Source organism: Canis lupus, chromosome 25 (genome assembly GCF_048164855.1).
Source record: "Canis lupus baileyi chromosome 25, mCanLup2.hap1, whole genome shotgun sequence".
NCBI classification, from domain to species: Eukaryota; Metazoa; Chordata; class Mammalia; order Carnivora; family Canidae; genus Canis; species Canis lupus.
Window position 1 is genome coordinate 25,123,237 of NC_132862.1, and position 19,716 is coordinate 25,142,952.

Here is a 19,716-nt window from a genome sequence, read left to right on the forward strand (position 1 = left end):
CCCACGTCGGGCTCCCGGTGCATGGAGCCTGCTTCTCCCTCTGCCTGTGTCTCTGCCTCTCTCTCTCTCACTGTGTGCCTATCATAAATAAATAAAAATAAAAAAAAAGCAAGCTACAGACTCAGTGCAATCTCTATCAAAGTTCCAATGGCATTGTTTTTTCACAGAAATTAGACAAATAATTCTGATATTTACATGAGACCACTAAAGACCTCAAATAGCCAAAAAAAAAACATTCTTGAGAAAGAAGAACAAAGCCAAAGATATCACGCTCCCTAATCTCAAACTATATTAGAAAGCTCTAATAGGGGATCCCTGGGTGGCGCAGCGGTTTAGCGCCTGCCTTTGGCCCAGGGCGCGATCCTGGAGACCCAGGATCGAATCCCACGTCGGGCTTCCGGTGCATGGAGCCTGCTTCTCCCTCTGCCTGTGTCTCTGCTTCTCTCTCTCTCTCACTGTGTGCCTATCATAAATAAATAAATAAAAAAAAAAGAAAGCTCTAATAATCAAAACAGTATGGCATGCTTGGGTGGTTAGTTGGTTAAGTGTCTGCCTTTGGCTTAGGTCATGATCTCAGAGTCCTGGAATCGAGCCCTGCAACAGGCTCTACAGGGAGCCTGCTTCTCCCTCTCCCTCTACTGCTCACCGTGCTTGCTCTCTCTTGCTCTCTTTGTTAAATAAATAAATAAAATATTAAAAACAGCATGTATTGGCATAAATACAGGCACATAAATCAATGGAACAGAATAGAGAATTCAGAAATAAACCACACATTTTTGTTCAACTAAGTTTAAGACAAAGGAGCCAAGAATATAGAATGGGGAAAGGACAGTCTCTCCAATAAATGGTGCTGGGAACACTGGATGGCTACATGCAAAAGAATGAAACTGGGCTACTATCTTGAAGCATACACTAAAATTAACTTAAAAATGGATTAAAATTTTGGGTGTAAGACTATAAAATTCCTAGAAAAAAATAGTCAGTAAGCTCCTTGACCTCAGTCTTAGCAGTGCTTTTTGGGTCTGACTCCAAAGGCAAGGGAAATAAGTGCAAAAATAAGCAAATGGGACTACATCAAACAAAAAAGCTCCTGCACAGTGAAGGAAACCATCATCAAAATGAAGATATTTGCAAATCACATATCTAACAAGTGTGAGTATCCGAAATATATGACAAATGCATACAACTCAGTAAACAAAACAAAACAAAATAACCTGATTTTTAAAAGAGGTAGAGGACTTGAATAAACATTTTTCCAAAGAATATATACCAATGGGCAATGGGCACATGAAAATATGCTTAGTGGGATGCCTGGGTGGCTCAGGGATTGAGCGTCTGCCTTGGCTCAAATCATGATCCTGGAGTTCCGGGATTGTGTCGCACATTGGGCTCCTGCAGGGAGCCTGCTTCTCCCTCTGTCCATGTCTCTACCTCTCTCTCTCTGTGTCTCTTAAATAAATAAACAAATCTTTAAAATAAAAAAAGGAAAGATGCTTAGTATCACTAATCATCAGGGAAATGCAAATCAAACTATAATGAGCTATGACCTTACATTTGTCAGAATGGCTATTGTCAAGAAGACAAGCAATAACAAGTGTTGGTGAGGATGTAGAGAAAAGGGAACCTTCATGCACTGTTAGTGGGAATGTAAATTGATGTAGACACTATGGAAAATGATCTGGAGGTTCCTTTAAAAATTGAACTATAATATGTTCTAGAAGTTTTACTACTGAGTATCTATTGGAAGAAATGAAAACGCTAATTCAAAATGCACTCCTTTGTGCATTGCAGCAGTATTCACAATAGCCAAGATATGGAAATAACTTAAGTGTCCATTGGTGAATGAGTAGATAAAGAAGATGTAGTATATATTTACAATGGAATACAACTCAACCATAAAACATGAAATTTTGCCATTTGTGACAACCTGGTGGACCTTGAGGGTATATGCTAAGTGAAATAAGTCAGACACAGAAAAGTTGCACAATACTGCACAATATCACTTATATGTAGAAATAAAGAAACCAAACCAAACCTAGACTTGTAGATGCAGAGAACAGATTGGTGGTTGCCAGAGTGTAGGGTAGTTTGAGGTAGGATTGTAAAATAGGTGAAAGGGATCAAGAAGTACAAATTTATAGATAAAAAATAAATAAGCCATGGGAATATAATGTAGAGCATAGGGAATATAGTCAATAATATTGTATTAACTCTGTATGTGTGACAGATGGTAACTAGACTTACTATGTTGATCATTTCACAACGTATATGAATCTCGAATTACTATGTTTTACAACTGAAACTAATAAAATATTGTATGTCAATTATACCTCTGTGAAAGAGAAGAAAAAGGAGACTTGAAGATGCTGGAGAGCAGAGATAATTAGCTGGTTAATCTATATAAATTTTGAAGAAATCCTGAGAATATAATGTCACAATCAGAGAGAAAAATCAAATTAATCATATTTTTCTCTATGTGATTGTATTATTTTTTAACTTCTGATTTCTTCTTTACCCCTTTTTAATATATTCCAGATTTTCTTTACTGGTCATATTACTTTTTATTTTTAGTAACTCTTAAAAATCAGATTTAAAACGATAAGGTAATACAAGTTCACAGCACTAAAAAGGTACAGAAACAAATAAGATGAAAAGTAAAAAAAAAAAAAAAAAAGAAAGAAAAAAAGAAAAGTAAAAGTCCCCACATATCCTAAAACCCCATTTCCATTTCTTTAAAGCAATCACCATCAAAATTATTCTGGTATCATGCATATGTTTTAAAATCAGAAAACATTATTGAAAAATCACAGTTAAAGAAGTTAAACTTGAAAGGATAATACTGCCTGGCTTCTGATTTCCTGACCCCTCTTGAAAGACTAATAAAATTATAAGAGAGGGATATAAATAGGAATAAACTTGTAAAAATGAAGAGAATGGAAGAGGAGACAATAGCAGAGAAAAGACATCAACAAAATTTTAGGAGATGAAAAGCAGATGGCTCAGTGATATCTGACCAGGAGAGTACAGAAATCTAAAACTTGAGTGCTTGCAGCTGGAGAAGCCAGCAAGAAGGAAGCCAGTTCATGTTGCAGAATTCTCAAAAGATTCAGCAATTAGAGGTGACTGCTGATGACACTAAAAATAGAAAGATTGGTTGGAAGTGCTCCAGATCTCCCCTTACCCAAAAACACAAGAAATTGCCCTTGCACATCTGCTAGAAGGCTAGGAATGAAACAGACTCTAAGATGTGGGATATCAGATGAATACAGGGGAATTAAGAGGAAGAGAAAGGTTGTGTTATGCAGAGGCCTCAGCCTCACCTTCTCACTTAGCTCCCAGAATTATCAACTAGGCTTATATCTTATCAAGAAGTTGGGAAGTTCCTCTCTGGGGAAACTGACTAGTGTGAGAGAAGATGCTGTAGATACTGACATTTGGGGAAATCCCCATGAAATGTCTGGATCCCTGGTGGATCACGCTGATGAGGCCTAGGAGTTGGTAGTCACTACCCAAGGATAAAGAACTTTCATATAGTTGTTTAGTACCTCATTCTTTAATGTAAACAAGCAGCTATGGATCTATAAATATTTCTAGAAAGCCTCTAACATGAAAGAGAACAAATAGAAAAAAACATACACCAAACAGACAATGCAGGAATCAAAAGAACACATAAAAAATGTTCTAGCTGTGACTCTCATACACACACACACACACAAATACATTGCATTCACAAACACTAGAAAGCTATGAAATAAAACTTTTTGAAGATAGAGAAGAACTTTTTCATATTAAAAATATGGTAGTGGGAATTAGAAAGTCAATAGATGGATTTGTAAGATAATGTTAAGGAAATCATTTCCATAAAAATAGAAAAGAAAAATAAAAAAGTAGAAAATAGAAAAAAAAAAGATGAGAAATCTGGAATATAGGAATTCCAGGAAGATAAACATATAAAAAAAAGAGGGTAGAAGTTATTAAAGAAATAATAGAAAGCTGGTTTCAGATCAGAAGGACCTATTTCCTGGTTGGAAGGGACCACCAAGTGTCCAGCAAATGAATGCAAAAAGACCTATTAAAGCATATTATGGTGAAATTTCAAAATCCCTTGTTTAAGATCTTAAGAACTTCCAAGATGCAAAATGATTACAATAAAATGATTAGATGTGAGTGATGCTAGATTTCTCAGGTAAAACGCTGGAAACTAGCAATGGATAATAACCTTCAAGTCTGAAAAAAATTTGTTTCTGAACCAGGATTTTGTATCCAGCCAAACTAAGAAGTGTTTTCAATATTCAAGGGCTCACAAAATGTATTTTGTTTTCACCCTTTCTCAAGAAGTAACTAAAGTATATGTTATACCACAATAATGAAGTAACAACAAAGGGAAAAAAATGGATAGAGGGGACTGGGTAATTCAAGGCAGTAGAGATGTGAAAGCAATTCCCAAAATGACAGGTATTTATCGAAGTTAGAGAGGAAACAGCCCAAATTAGAGTGGGACAGAGGCTCCAGAAGAGATGTTTCCCAGAAAAAAAAATGAGTGGATTGATTTCCTGATGTATTTGACCACATTGAGAAAATGTTATAGGTCTTTGAGGAATTAGAAGGGGAGTTATTGAAAGGTACATAATACATGAAGCAAATGAAAAAAGTTAGGCAATAACTAGCCCCAGGAAGAGCATATTTTAAAAAACCCACAAGAGAGAATATAGAATGATAGTATATACTGCCTGACTCAGCTCTTTTTTTTTTTCTGACTCAGCTCTTAAATTATACTTAGAGACCCTTACTAGTATAATAATATTGCTTTAACTAAATGTTTTTATGTAATTCTGTGGGGAATATGAGGTGAAGAAAGTCTGTGTATGTCTGTTTGGAGTAGGATTAGAAAGTGATATATCTTCATCTTCCATAATAGTAAGTCAATAGATAGTACAAAAAATTGGAAAATAAAACCATCAGTATTTGAATGATAATCAAAATGTGAAAACTATTGCCTTTTTGATCTAGACAGAGATAAGGAATATGAAAGAGAACTTTTATTTTTGTTGCTGTAGGGTACTTTACACTCTGTATATTTTGCTTTGCTAAATATAAAAAAATTTAAAGATGGTATATATTTTTTGAGGCAAGGGGACCCTAGAGTATATATCTTTTAATTCAGTAAATACTTTAAAAAATTTATCCCAGGAAAACAATCGTGGGTGTATTCACAAATCTATGTTTATAATAGAGTTGTTTGTAGCATCAGTAAACTGTAAATAGATTAAGTTTCCATTTTAAGAAAGCAAACACTGAGCTCATCTTGTTTAGTGCTGCTGTATCTTGTTTAGTATCTTGAATCTCTAGAATTGTATCTGACACATACTAGGTACTAAATAAATATTTGTTGAATATTTACTAACGGAAGAGTTGAATTAATTCATAGGAAAAATGCATCTATTAACAGTGGTTATCTCTGGAGAGATTATCTGTGATAAATTATTTTTGCCTGTTTTTCTAATTTTATTTTTGAAAATTTCTAAAATTAATAGTTTAAAGTCATAAATTTCTAAAATTTAAAAAATGGTATACTAACATTTCAAAAGCAACCACTCATAAAGAGGAGAGAGATGGCAGTCCATGGAGGTGAGACTTAGTCTTATAACTATACAGTATTTACTTCTGAACTTTCTGATGACTCAGGCCAAAGTACCACTTAATGGGTCAAAATAACTCTCATTGTTTGCTAAAGTGGAAGCATACATTTTTATATAATTAGAAAACAATCTTCCTGACACCAAATTCAAGGAAGAAGTTATGTAGATAAACAAAACCACCGAAACATAATAGACATTACCTTCAACTTCAGTTTTATAGAAAATTAAATGCTATTCTTAATGTAGCTCTTTCTTATACTGACCTTCAAAAAAAGCATAACTTTGTAACGTAACTTGGTGAAGACATTTCTATAGGATGATTAGTTAATTCAGAGACTTCTCAATTTTTGCATAGGCTATAATTCCAAAAGTGTAAATTGAAAATTACCGATTTTTCACCTTTTGTCCCCCAATACATTTCTACCAAATGGCATGTGGGTTTGTCCTTTTGCTTTTTGTTTAATAGCCAATTTGGTATATTTTCTCCAAATGGTTAGGTTTTGTATTCATTGAAGGACTTTGAGGCAACTAAGCCATTTCCTTCATGATCTCATGATTCCTTAGCAAGTCATCCCTCAATACTTGCCCTTGTCCTTAATGGGCACATTCAGGGTGGTCTTGAACATAGGCAAGCATCCCTGGCTTGCAGCACATTTTCATCAGCAGTAGTTGAACCATTGCCTTTAAATTTTTTCAGAATGCCCTACCATTACCCTAAACTGTCATTGGGTTAATAGACATTTGGCATCTGTGCTTTTTCTTTGGCAATAAACTCAATCATTTCTGACTTCTCCAATTGTATGCAGTCTTGTTAACTCCTAAGCCCTGAATATATCATAGTACATTTATCTGGTCTCTAATTTTCAGACTCTGCTTATCCTTTATCCAACAAACTAAAAAAAAAAAAAAAAAAAAAAAAAAAAAAAAAAAATTCCAGTTCATCTATTATTTTCTTTCTTTTTTTGCCAATTGTTTCTTTTTTCACTCTTTTTCAAATGACTCATTTCATCTATACTTGTAATGTCCTTTATTTTCTCAACGCTTTCAGTTTTAAAAAATTATCTGTTTCCATTTCCAAGCCTACGCTTCTCCTGAATTGTTGTCGTCAACACTCTCAATACCTCTGTTCTTTTCTGTCATGATGGGGGTCAATGATATTCACAAAACAATTCAAAGCTAAGTACCAATGTAATGAGCATACCAACAAGGTGAGAGATAATGGGTGGATGTGATGAAAATGCCTGCCTGATTGTTTTCACAGTATATTGGTGGTAAGCTAAGTTGACACATTTGACCTGGAAAATATATCTGTCCCCATCTATGAAAGTTTATAGGGTGGATATTTGAAAATAGTTGCTTTATGTAACTTGAATAGCCGACTTACTCATCACTTGACTTGATATAGAGAAAGAATCTAGCTCTAGTAGAAAATAACACATCCTATCATCTCTCCCAAATATCTGTTCCTTTAACCACACATTTAATGGGAACTAGATGACAGTCAAAGGTTGCTGACAACCTGAAATGCTGAAAAAATGCTGTTTATTTTGTGCTGAGTAAAGAGAGACCCATGTGTTTTAGAGGAGCAGGTGGCACAGTTAATATTCTGTTAAGAAAATTGAGAATCCCTGGTTCATGTTGTTACATGAACTTCCATCCTGTGGAAATGGGTCACAGCACAAAGCCAAATTTTTTTTCAGAAAATTTGAATTTCTTCAAATACTGGACCAGTTATTCACAGGAATAACAGAAGTGTGTACCTTAACTCATAAAAGAGACAATTATGGTCTGGAAAAATTTCAGGACAAATGGTGCAGTCCTGCAGGTGGTAGGAAGTAGAGCTGAGGTATGTTCAGGGAGCTTGACTCCTGAACTTCACCCTCTAGAATTTACCACTCCCTTCACTATCTTAATGTTTGTCGATTCAGTTCCCCAACTTAGAAAAATCTGTATAATTTGGAAAACCCATAATGCAGTTTCTATTGCTCTTGCTTCTTCCTTTTCATTTGCTTTGCCTTCCTATAACGTCTGCTCATCTTTCACAGAAATAGTTTCAGACTTAACTGTTATTAGAACAAGAAAAGATGTTTCTTTTTTTTAAAAGATTTTATTTATTTATTCATAAGAGACACAGAGAGAGAGACTGAGACATAGGCAGAGGGAAAAGCAGGTGCCCTCTGGGGAGCCTGATGTGAGACTTGATCCCAGGACCTTGATCCCAGGACCTTGATCACGACCTGAGCCAAAGGTAGACGCTCAACCACTGAGTCATGCAGGTGTCCTAGAAAAGATGTTTCTGAATAGAGTTCTTATATTTAATACACAACGTCTGGCTCCCTAGTACAGTTGAGGTGCACCGTTGACCATCGTTACATAAAGAAGTCCCTGCTGCATTCCATCCTGCTGTGTAAACCTGTACATTGGAGAAACAACCCAATTATAAATCAGTGTAATTTGTAATTTGGAGCATTTGCCATTTGGACAAGTTTATTATTTATTATTATATTATTTATATATGAATATTATATATTAATTATTATAATTATTAATATTAAAGTTTATTATTATTTTTAAAGATTTAAGATTTTATTTATTTATTTGAGAGAGAGAGAGAGAGAGCACGAGCATTGGGGATGGGCAGAGGAAGAAGGACAAACAGACTCCTGACTGAGGAGGGAGCCTGAGGCGGGGCTCAGTCCCAGTACCCTAAGATCATGACCTGAGCTGAAGGCAGACGCTTAATCGACTGAGCCACCCAGGTGCCTCTATTCGAGCAAGTTTAAAACTCAATGGAGTATGGGAGTTTATGCCTGGACTGGTGGCTCTGATCTGAACCTTATTTTGAGAACTCCATGTTCTCTTGGACAACTGCTCAGCTACCATCCTGAGTGGACCCACCTGCCCTTTCCTATGCTCCTACCCAAACCTGCAAAAATAAATTCATTGCATGCCTCCTTTTAGATTTCAGGCCACTGAAAAATACAGTCCAAATTTGGCACATATCCATTTACCTATTTTGCCATAATCCTAATGGACTAAGAGATAAATAATTTTATTTTTTGTTTTTTTTAAAGATTTTATTTATTTATTCATGAGAGGCACAGAGAGAGAGAGAGAGGCAGAGAGAGAGGCAGAGAGAGAGAGAGAGAGGCAGAGACACAGACAGAGGGACAAGCAGGCTCCATGCAGGGAGCCCGATGTGGGACTCCATCCAGGGACTACAGGATCACACCATTATCTGAAAGCAGACGCTTAACTGCTCAGCCACCCAGATGTCCCAAAATAATTTTATTTATATGATTACATATATAGGAGGACATTTTTTTGTCTTTCAAATTCCTACATTTTTCAAAAGGGGAAGAAACTCCAAAAAGAGTATGTATAATGGTTTTCTCATACTTAAGAATGACAGTAAGTGATTAGAAAGGGAGTGAAAATTGGAGAGCCAGTGGGTGAAATTGCTCTGGATAAAAGAGAGATGTGATGTGGAGAGAGGACAGCTGGGGGCTGGTGAGAGGAAAGAATGGGGAGAGACAGGCATCCACTGGAAGATTTAGGAAGTTTCTGTGGTATGGTGACCCTGCCCCCTCCATTACAACTTCAGCAAAATCCTAATGTCTTTGTATGATTTTGGAATTGAATTTATTCTGGAGGAACTGTGCTTGATGCCACAAGGAGGTTGGTGGTGCAGGTAAAAACCACATGTACACAACCTTATGTGATCCTCTCCCCCTGACATGCCTGCCCCATGCTCTCTTTATTAGAGCTTCACTGGTTTCCTCCATGCTTTTTGAACATAAGGCCTTTGCACTTGCCGTTGGCTCTACCTGAACACCCTTTTCCCAGGTATCCTACGGCTTACATGCTTACCACTCTGGTCTTTACTCAGTTGTCCATTTACACAGTCAGGATTTACTTAGCTCCCTGTTGAAAGCTGCATCCCCTGCCCCAAAGCGACATATTTTATCTTGTTTGTCTGGCTTCTCCATTAGAATTTAAGAGAGCAGGGGCACCTCAGTGGCTCAGTGGTTGAGCATCTGCCTTCAGCTCAGGGAGTGATCCCGGGGTCCTAGGATCAAGTCCTGCTTTGGGCTCCTCGCAGGGAGCCTGCTCCTCCTTCTGCCTGTGTTTTTGCCTCTCTCTCTGTGTCTCTCATGAATAAATAAGTAGAATCTTTAAGAAGAAAAAAAAGAATTTAAGAGGGCAAGATATTCCCTGTCCCCCTTCCCCAATCTGTCCCTAACACCTAGAATTACACTGGGCACAGAGAAAGTGCTCAATAAATATTTGTTGAGTGAATCAAGTAATGATTGCCATCCAAAGGAGCCCAGTTACTTCCTGTTACCAAAATAGCAAATAGGTGATTCTCAAAGGATAATAGAATCTTTCTAGTTATACAGACAAGTAAGCATGAATAGGAAGACTGAAGAAAATGATTCATTGAAATCCTTCCTGGAAAAAGTTTACGTGTTTTAATTCAAATAATGATATTAGGTACATTACAAAACAGATATGTATTACCCTTGAAATATTTATGTTCCAAAAGTTCCTCCTTTAAGTCTACTCGTCCTATTTTAGAGAAATGCAAATTACACATGGCAGTAATCTACCTTTCTTTGGAACACTTTTCCTTTATTATGCAGTCATTTCAAATGTAAAGAATAAAATGCTGCTAAATAAAAGATTATTTGCTGTCTTAAGTGGTACACAAGAGCTGTTTTTCTGTTTTTGTCATCCTGGCAAATTATCTAGAAGATTAATCTTTGAAGAGACTTTTTATTGTATCTGTAGAAAACAGTATTTTAACCAGTAATCTAATGAAAGTATTTCTCCTCCACACAATTTAAGACAATTTTTCAGAACCATAAGATGAATACAAATCTCTACCCTCTACTGAGTGTGTACTTTGCATCTCTTAGGTCAATGATGTAAGCTACTACAGGGGTCTATACCGTGAACAGAAATTATTGCCTTTGTCCCAGAACGGGGGCTGTCACCATTTGCTTCCTTTTCTGCCATGGGCAGGGCTCTGCTGCTTGTTCAGAGCAACTGCTACAAATTTTTGTTCTATATCCTGGACACTCATCCTGGTGATTCCTGACTTTTATTTTTTATTTTTTATTTTTAAAGATTTTACTTATTCATGAGAGACAGAGAGAGAGAGAGAGAGAGAGAGAGAGGCAGAGACACAGGCAGAGGGAGAAGCAGGCCCCATGCAGGGAGCCCGATGTGGGACTCGATCTCGGGACTCCAGGATCATGCCCTGGGCAGAAGGCAGGCGCTAAACCACTGAGCCACCCAGGGATCCCCAAGTCCTGACTTTTAAACTTGCTTCAAAACTGATAATTTAAGATAAAGATTCCTTTAAGTTAACAGGAAAAATAACTATTATGGCTCCAGCCCTGTCTTCCATAATCTTTGTGAAATCTGCCATTTACTTACTTAGAATAAGAAATATCTCAGATTTCTCTGTAGGCCACCAGGTTCTTCACCTAAAGAAAAGCTCTCTTTTATTTGATGCTGTTAAGGCTCTTGTCTTAATAGAGTGAACATATAATTTAAAATCATCCAAATAGGGACATGTTTAGGAATGGAAGGTAGAAAAAAAAAAGGAATGGAAGGGAGTTGACTATTAATAATTATATCTGGAAAAAAAGAATTATATTTGGAGAGCAACCATAACTTAGGATTGTGTGAGGCAAGCCAAGTATTATGGTTCCTAACTATGAGGCAGAGTGAAATGAATACTTGTTGAAACCATGATATGTGCTTAAGTGTGTTCTCTCCACCCCTCTCCTCTCCCTCCCTCCTTCCCTCCCTCTCTCTCTCTCTCTCTCTCTCTGTGTGTGTGTATAAATGTATATTTATATATACATATCTATATTTTTATATATACATATCTATATTTATATATAAAATCTCACTTTCAAAGCCATCCTCCGATGTGGAACTTGGGCACATTTTCAAACATGAATCTGAGGCTCTGTGACACTAGCTCAAAGGGTTAGCATATAATAGTCTAACAGGAATTCTAGGAATTCGATTCAGGACAGTTTACAATAAGGACCATTGATTTAGCTGTCTGGAGGAAATGCATTAGATACATTTTTGGTCAAAAGCCAGACATTACAATCAATAATTGACTGAAGTCAGATATCACTAGAATGGAAAGAACTTTTTGAAGACCAGATTAGATCTGAAACCTTATCAAATGTCTTAAAAATCAAATTTTGAAAGTTTGTCTGTATGATGAAGGAAACAGATTTTATCAGCACCATCAATTGGTGGGCTGTTCCTGTGGTCCCTATGCTATGGTCCCCAAGGGAAACTTACTTCAATCAGACTAATGTTTAGTACACAGTGTATGGAACTTGGGATTCACCACTCAGCAAATCTCAGAAATCTTGGGCCTGTTATTACTGAGAAATATTTACCAGTCTACAGCAATTATTTTGACAAGCTTTTGGTTTTTTGGTCTCCATAGACTAAAACCATAAGGAATTGACTTCAGTTTGAAGTTTGGTTAGTGAGAACCAAATGTGCATTGAGATTCTCTTGTTTCCTTAACATTCTCTTCTTTTCTTCTTACTTGTTATTTATACATCCAATCAATATTTATTAAGGACCTGTTTAGTGTTATTAGCCATCATTTCAGGAGATGGGGTACAACAGTGACTCGAAGACAAAGTCTCTCTCCTCATGGAGTTTACATTCTGGGACTTGGGGAGACAGATAATAGGCAAAACTTTAAACATACAGCATATAAATAGTGTTAAAGTGCTGTAGAGAAGAGGAAAGCAGGTCAGAGGGACATGAAGAATTCTAATATGACTGGGTCATGATGATTTCCCATGATGTTGGTTTTTGGAGTTTTTCTTTCTCATGGAATTTTTTTGGGGACAAATTTGACATTTAATTCCTCATGATAAGATACAAAGAGTTTCCAGCTAGGACTTTTTTTCTTGAATGATTCATTGTCTAAATGGGATTAAGTAACTGAAAATTACATATATTTCTTAAAGGTTAGCTTGTTTAATATTTTGAATACTAGGGCAGCCCTGGTGGCACAGCGGTTTAGTACTCCCTGCATGGAGCCTGCTTCTCCCTCTGCCTGTGTCTCTGCCTCTCTCTCTCTCGCTCTGTATCTCTCATGAGTAAATAAAATAAAATCTTAAAAAAATATTTTGAATGCTAGCACATCTACTAATTCTATAAAGATTTGGATTATTATGTAATCTCAACCCTACTATTCTGCTTTACATTATTATTTAAGATTTCATCAATATTTGTTGGCAGAAAAAATGGCATAGTATTTTTCCTAAAGCTATCTTCCAAACATACTCTTCTCTTCACATATCCTTTCACTGACAATTTGTTCTCCTATGTAGTCAATAATTCTTCATGATTAAAAAGTACATAAAATTAATACATTTCATGATAAACTTATTATCAGCATTTTTTTCTTACAAAGATACATTTAAACTCATCTGGCTAATAGAATTTCAATATATAAGGCAGCTAAAGAGATTTTTCACTCTGGTTACTTCTCTAAACTGCTCATCAGAATTTTATTTTGTTTTTGTTTTTTTTATTTGAGAAGAGTTGACATACAATGTTACATTATATTAGTTTCAGGTGTACAAGATAGGGATTCAGCAACTCTACATGTTATGCTGTGGCTATCACAAGTGTAGCTATCTTCTGTCACCATACAATGCCATTTATATTCCCTGTGCTGACATCAGAGTTTTGAGTTGCATATTTAGTTACAAACCATAAACTCCAGCAACCCTCCTTGTGTGTGTTGCTTTCATTAATACCCTGTTTAGATATGATGGTGATGTAAATGTTTACATGAGCACTTGTCACACACATATTCAGAGATGCAGAAATGGCGTTGAATTAATGTTTGGCTACTTGACTTCTCAGCCTTCTAGTAGCTGAGTATAAAGCTGAGATAGAACAGCAGATTTTGGCCAAACATGAAACAGCAGTAGAACCTTCTTTCACCCCTAGTTTCTCAAGTTTAGTCATTCCTTGGATGGGGCCCAATACAGGACAGTCATTGGAGTGACAGCCTCCCAATTCTCTTCATCTCTGGTGACCAAAGTGTGGAACATGGCATCTGAGAGAGTCTTAGAGCAAGGTTCATTTTGATACAGGGCATTATTACTTGAGTGGTTGGGTTTTCACCCTGATTTACCTGCTTAGTTTCCCCAGAACCTTAGTCTTCTTTGTTGATAGACGCTAATCAGTGAAGGTGGTTCTCTTAGCTTAGTTGATATGCATGGCTTTCATTAGAAGGGGATGAGAACCTGAGTGAGTTTTTGGCTAGTGGCTCCCAGGCTTCATATTTACCTTCATGATGCAACTATAGCATCATTTGATTTAAGTTCTGCTAAAGCTGGAATTGGAATAATAAAAAGCATTTACATTTTGGCTCCACTACTCAATTTGCACTACTCTGAAACTGAATAATCTGCAAATTTAAACTTGAACATAGAAATAGATTTACTTTTGCTTTTATAACCCTGTGATTTTATTGTCTACTGCAAAACAGAAGCAAATAATACAACGCATCAGTGCAAAGCATGAGAAAGGGATTGGGGACCCAATTGATTAAAAATGCTAAGAGCTGGTGTGCGTCTTCTCTTTGGGATCACTGGCAGGTTGGATGGAGGCAAAATTCAATATTCAACTGTCAAATGTTTCTTAGACAGATTACAGACTTAATATTTGTGTTGTGTACTCTGATGAAGGAATGCCTCTTGCTGTCTCATACCTCTGGAGCAGCTTCCCTGCCTCAGATAACTTGCTTCCTTTTTCTTCCTCCCAGAGTGCAATTATCAGAGCAGGAAATCCTTCCTGGAACCTGGAGGGTGACCCCTGGAGGGTCCTCTTTCTGAGCAACCACAGCTGTCTGTGCACATCTGTAGCAGTGCTGGTCACATTCTCCTGCATTCAGGAGTAGTGACTTGCTTGTTGGTTGCCCACCTCTTGAGCATATTTTCTGAAGACAGGTCTGGGTTTTAATTTAATTTTTAAAAAATATTTTATTTATTTATTCATGAGAGACACACAGAGAGAGAGAGAGAGACAGACAGACAGAGACATAGGCAGAGGGAGAAGCAGGCTCCCTGCAGGGAGTCTGATGCGGAACGGAACTTGATCCTTTACCCTGGGATCACCCTGAGCCAAAGGCAGATGCTCAACCGCTGAGCCACCCAGGTGTCCCTTAATTTAATTTATATCCCAAGTACTTAACACAGTGTTAGGTGAGAACTCTGTAAAAATCATGACGACTACTTCTGCTATGGCTACTGTTATTACTGCTGGCAGTGCTATTCCTACCACTGTTGTTGCTGTGGCTGCTCCTGCAGCCAGTGTTGCTGGTGAGCTAGTGGCACTCTCTTAGGCCTGGGAAGTGCACATACCTCACACTGTGATCCCTTTTTGGCCACCTTCCAGAGAGGGGCATGGCAAGGGATGATGGGGAGGCATTGTGGATGGAGGGAAAGATTTGAGAGTTCATGATAGGAAAACCATTCCCATATTGCAAATGGTGATATGATTCTTACAAATTTGCTATAGCTCTTGGATTTTTAAAAATATTTTGTACACATGTGACACTTTCATTTTCTGTTGAATATTCCTGGGCACCTGGATGGATCAGTCGGTTGGGCATCTGCCTTTGGCTCAGGTCATGATTTCAGGGTCCTGGGATCCAGCCCCATATTGGCCTTCCTGCTCATTGGGGAGTCTGTTTCTCCTTCTCCCTCTGACCCTCCTCCCCACTTGTGCTCTCTCTGTCTGTCTCTATCTGAGATAAATAAATAAAATCTTAAAACAAAATAGTTTTCCCACTAAGATATGATTGCTCCGATCATGGTGGTGCTGTAGGAAATGCAAATTTGAGTCCATCTAAGACACATTTCGTTAATAATTAAGCAAATATTTATTAACCTAATGAACTTGAACAAGTCTCTTGGCCTGAGCTTCAGTTTCATTAGAAGTTTATGATCATGTAACTCTGTCTTAGTTTTTTTGAGGATGAAAAGAGGAAACCAATGTGAAAGGGATAAGCTGTCAGACTCTAGACAAAATGAGGTGTTATTATTATATGGCTGTGGCCAAATTTTCCTCTGAATTTCCAGTAGTATTTTGTACTGAATGGCAAGTTTAGCTTGGTTTGGAGGTGAGAGCTATGGTCTAGTTGGAAGTACTAGACATGAGATTAAAAAAAATTCAAAAACTGAAAACTGGGAGCAAAGCCATGCCTTGCCACTTCACTAGTTATGTGACCCATGATAAGTTCCTGAAAAAAGAATCTTAAAGCTATTTAGCTCCAAGGTCATTCACTGTGAGGATGAAGTGGAAAAATATCTATAAAGGCACCAGGTACATTGCAAGTGCTTGGCTGTTGTTTACAAAGCATTCCTTCCAGGCAGAGAAAGGTAAAAATTAAAGTGGTAAAATATCAGTAGATCTGTAATAGGGGCTCAAAAATTTAGTTTAGAGTCATGCCCATGATAATTCTCCTTATTTTCAAAGATAAGTCTTGAGCCATGTCTAATTATATGTTGACGGGATATGGTGTCCATCGTTACTCTTTTGACAAAATGTAGGCAAGTCACCATGCAACTTGATTGTCTCCATTTCAGGCCGTCTTTTGGGTGATGAAACATTGATAAGAATTAATGAAGATGGAGGAGGAGAGGAAAGAGGCACAGCTGGTGAGAAATGGAATGATGATGTCAGAGCAAGAAGTGACACAAATTCTAGTAACTTACTGTTATTTTTTTAAGTGAGCTCCATGCAGGGCTTTTGAACTCATGACCTTGGGATCAAGACCTGAGCTGAGATCAAGAGTCAGATGCTAATCAACTGAGCCATCCGGGTCCCCCACAAATTCTAGCAACTATGATAAGATGAAGGCTTTCTTCCTGGCACCCCCCCCCCCACCGCCCCGTCCTTTCTGTGGAAACTCTTATAAAGAGGAAGCCAACCAAAGAGCACTGGAAATAGCAACATATGGTGTGGAGAGTGCCAGAGGCCCCCCAGGCCTCCTCAGCCTGGGACATTGACTCAGCGTGTTCATTTCTACAGTGAAGTTAGGGCTGTGTAATAATGACATGTATTGAAATTGTACTGTGTGTGCCCCCTGGACATTTTCGGTGAATTCTCAAAAACAATCTCTGAGGCTGGTTGTGGACCTGGGATGTTCCCCAGTTCTGGGGTTAGTAGGTGGCAGAGCCAGGATTTGAACCCAAGTACTCCACCTTACCTTCCTCTTTCAGCTCTAAGCTTCTGCACCATGGTAGCCAAAGATTTCTGAGCAAGCCAGTCTGTGTGGAGGCACCACTCAGAAGTGGTTTATGTTAGCAGTTTGTTTTATTGGTCCTTCTAAAGGTAGAGCTGGGGAATAAGATCTTTTCCTCATGACAGGGCAGGGAGTAAACAGAGTTGGTTTCTGACAGGTTTTTAAATAGAGAAGAATGTAAATATTGGCTTGTAGAATAGTAACAGGGCTTCTTCCATTGGAGGGGCAAGCAGCCTGAGAACTGGCCCGGAAGAGTGAGGCCATAAGGAGCCCTGGTGTTTCTGATGCTAAAGGAGTGGGGATCCTTTCTCAAGGGTCAAGGTGCTGAACTGTCCCCAGAGCCAAAAAGGCCCATGGGATTTACCAGTTAGAAGGCAGATGGCTTTGCCAGTGTTTGAAATCACATCACTCATCGCATTCTGTTTCTATTTAAAAGGATTTTCCCCAGGCATTGTTCTTTTAATTTTTTGGGGGGAGTGTGCCTTCTTTTGGGCGACTCTGTGCATCCCCTACTTCATACAGCTCATGTAAAGTGCCTTGTCACTGAACCTAACCCCATGACTGTTAAATCGCCAAAAGATACAGTTCTGCTGCAGCTGCATAGCTCAGCTGTCTCTGAAAGACCCTCCAAATCTTTTCTGGACCTGGATATTGAAGTCCATCAACAAATCTGCAGTTATAATCATCATTTTTGCCATCAGACATATTTTAGCTGCATCTGAGAGCTAATGTATTTTTTCTTAAACTTTTTTTTATTATGAAATATTCCAGTCTTGCATTTTGATGGCTGGAAGAGTGAATTAATAGTAGTCTAATCACCCTGGAGACACAGATGCTTTTGTGAGCTGGCAGTGAGGTAAGGCTGCACGTCGGTGGGAATGACAAGTGAATGAGTCTGCCGCTCACTTAACCTGCTGTTCTTTTCTCTCTCTATTTTCTCTCCTAGGAAACAGATGGAAGACTGCTGTGACCCCGCCCATCTCTTTGCTATGACTAAATTGAATTCCCCCATGGGGAAAAGCATGTGGTATGATGGGGAGTTTTTATACTCATTCACCATTGACAATTCAACTTATTCTCTCTTCCCCCAGGTTAGTATAGTTTGTTGTTGCCTTTCAATATAGTTTCTTATATGTCTTAATACCATAGGGAAAAGATAATTGAGTTTGCCTAACTAATCGGATCTCTTTTTTTTTTTTCATCTCCTTTCTTCTTTTCTTCATTATAAATGGTTTTTTTTTTTTTTTTTTTTTTTTTTTTTTGTGGTAGCTTTCACCATTTTTGGTGAAGAAATCACATAACATTTCCATGCAAGGGCAGAATTAGGCTGTTACAGAGTAATGGTTTTCCTAGCCCTTCTGATTTGAGTCATAAAAGACTAAAGGAAGCAAGCAGAGAAGGAAGCAAGGTCAGGAATTGTGGAATTCTAGTGTTTCAAGGTTGGCTGTGGAATGATCTTGCCTATTTGCAACACTGGAATGTTTTCTTAGAACTGGTCTTGCTCTCGAGGACTGGGGACCATATGGTCCAAAGTTTGCTTCTTAGAGCTGTTGGATCTTAACCTTGTGGTTAGACACTGTTCTGAAGTGGAGGAGTAGAGGATATGGAGAGAAAGAATTTCACCACTTTTGAAGTGGTCTAAATCAAGCCTTATTTACTTAAGGTTTTTCTTCTTGGTTTCCTGAGCATTGAAATCAAATGTTTAACTAAAATATATGCAGCAAAAAGGAAAAATGGAGAAATTGTTATTTCTAAGGAGCCCTAGTTGGACAGGGGTTGGTTCTTAGGTGAAATTACCTTAGGGAGAAGTTGAGGAATGAAGCTTGGCCTCTCCAAGTCTTCCAGATTATGCAGAAAGAGAATTCACAGTTAGAGTTGGAAAATAGAGCTGAACCTTTCATGTATCTATATTAATAGCAATGAGTCTTCAAAGGAGAGATCCTATAAAGCAGAGGCACAGGCTTTACCAGATCCAAAGACACCCTCTAATAGCCCATCTCTGCTAGTTCATCTGTAGATGTTTTAGTTGAACTTAATGGCCTTAGTGTGTAATGATAAGTTAAAAAATTTTTTTTTTAATTTTTAAAGTAGGAAAATAGAAGGTTGAATTCATGGCCATCATCCATGTGTTTTCCTCTCTTCTTCATTTGCTCTTGAGAGGCTTCTCACTGTCAACGGAAATGACTAGAGTAATAAAATGTGAGATTGAATTTCTTCCTATTTCTTACGAACTAAATGCCTTGCTAAGTCACCTAAGTCTTCTGAGACTCAGCTTTTTCATCCGTACAGTGGAGAGAATAGTACCTGTCTTCCCACCTCACAGAGTTGTGGTCAGGATCAATGTAGATAATGCATGCCCATGTACTCTGAAATCACAAAGCATCATGTAAATGTCCTGGTTCATATATTGCATCTCTGGGTTGAGGAATGAAGGATATAATTGCATTAGTCAGGGTTTAAGGTAGAGAGCAGAAATCTTTCGAGGTATTTTTAGCAGAAAAATATTTCTCATGGGAAATTAGGTACTTAAAAAAGCATTAGGAGAATGGAGAAGTGAGAGTCAAGAGGTGGCTCCTGGAATTACTCAGTTCAAGAATTTACTGCCATACTGTGGTAAAGAGATTAGAAAGCCCCAGCTGCGATTGCCATTAACATGGTCACCATTGTCTGCAACAGAAACAGGGCCAGGAAGATGGGTTCTAATTCATCTTCTCCTTCCACATTTCCCTCAAGCGCATCCAATGGGTAAGGTTAATT

General features: G+C 37.8%; 1 protein-coding gene across 1 annotated transcript in view; it reads left to right on the plus strand.

The window, feature by feature from the left end:
- The window catches only part of ST8SIA1 (ST8 alpha-N-acetyl-neuraminide alpha-2,8-sialyltransferase 1), a 152,417-nt gene that overhangs the window by 36,353 nt on the left and 96,348 nt on the right, over positions 1 to 19,716 (plus strand). Inside the window, exon 2 of the mRNA XM_072798714.1 lies at positions 17,906 to 18,050. Within this exon, the coding sequence (XP_072654815.1) occupies positions 17,906 to 18,050 (145 nt within the window). The remainder of the gene's footprint in view (positions 1 to 17,905; positions 18,051 to 19,716) is intronic.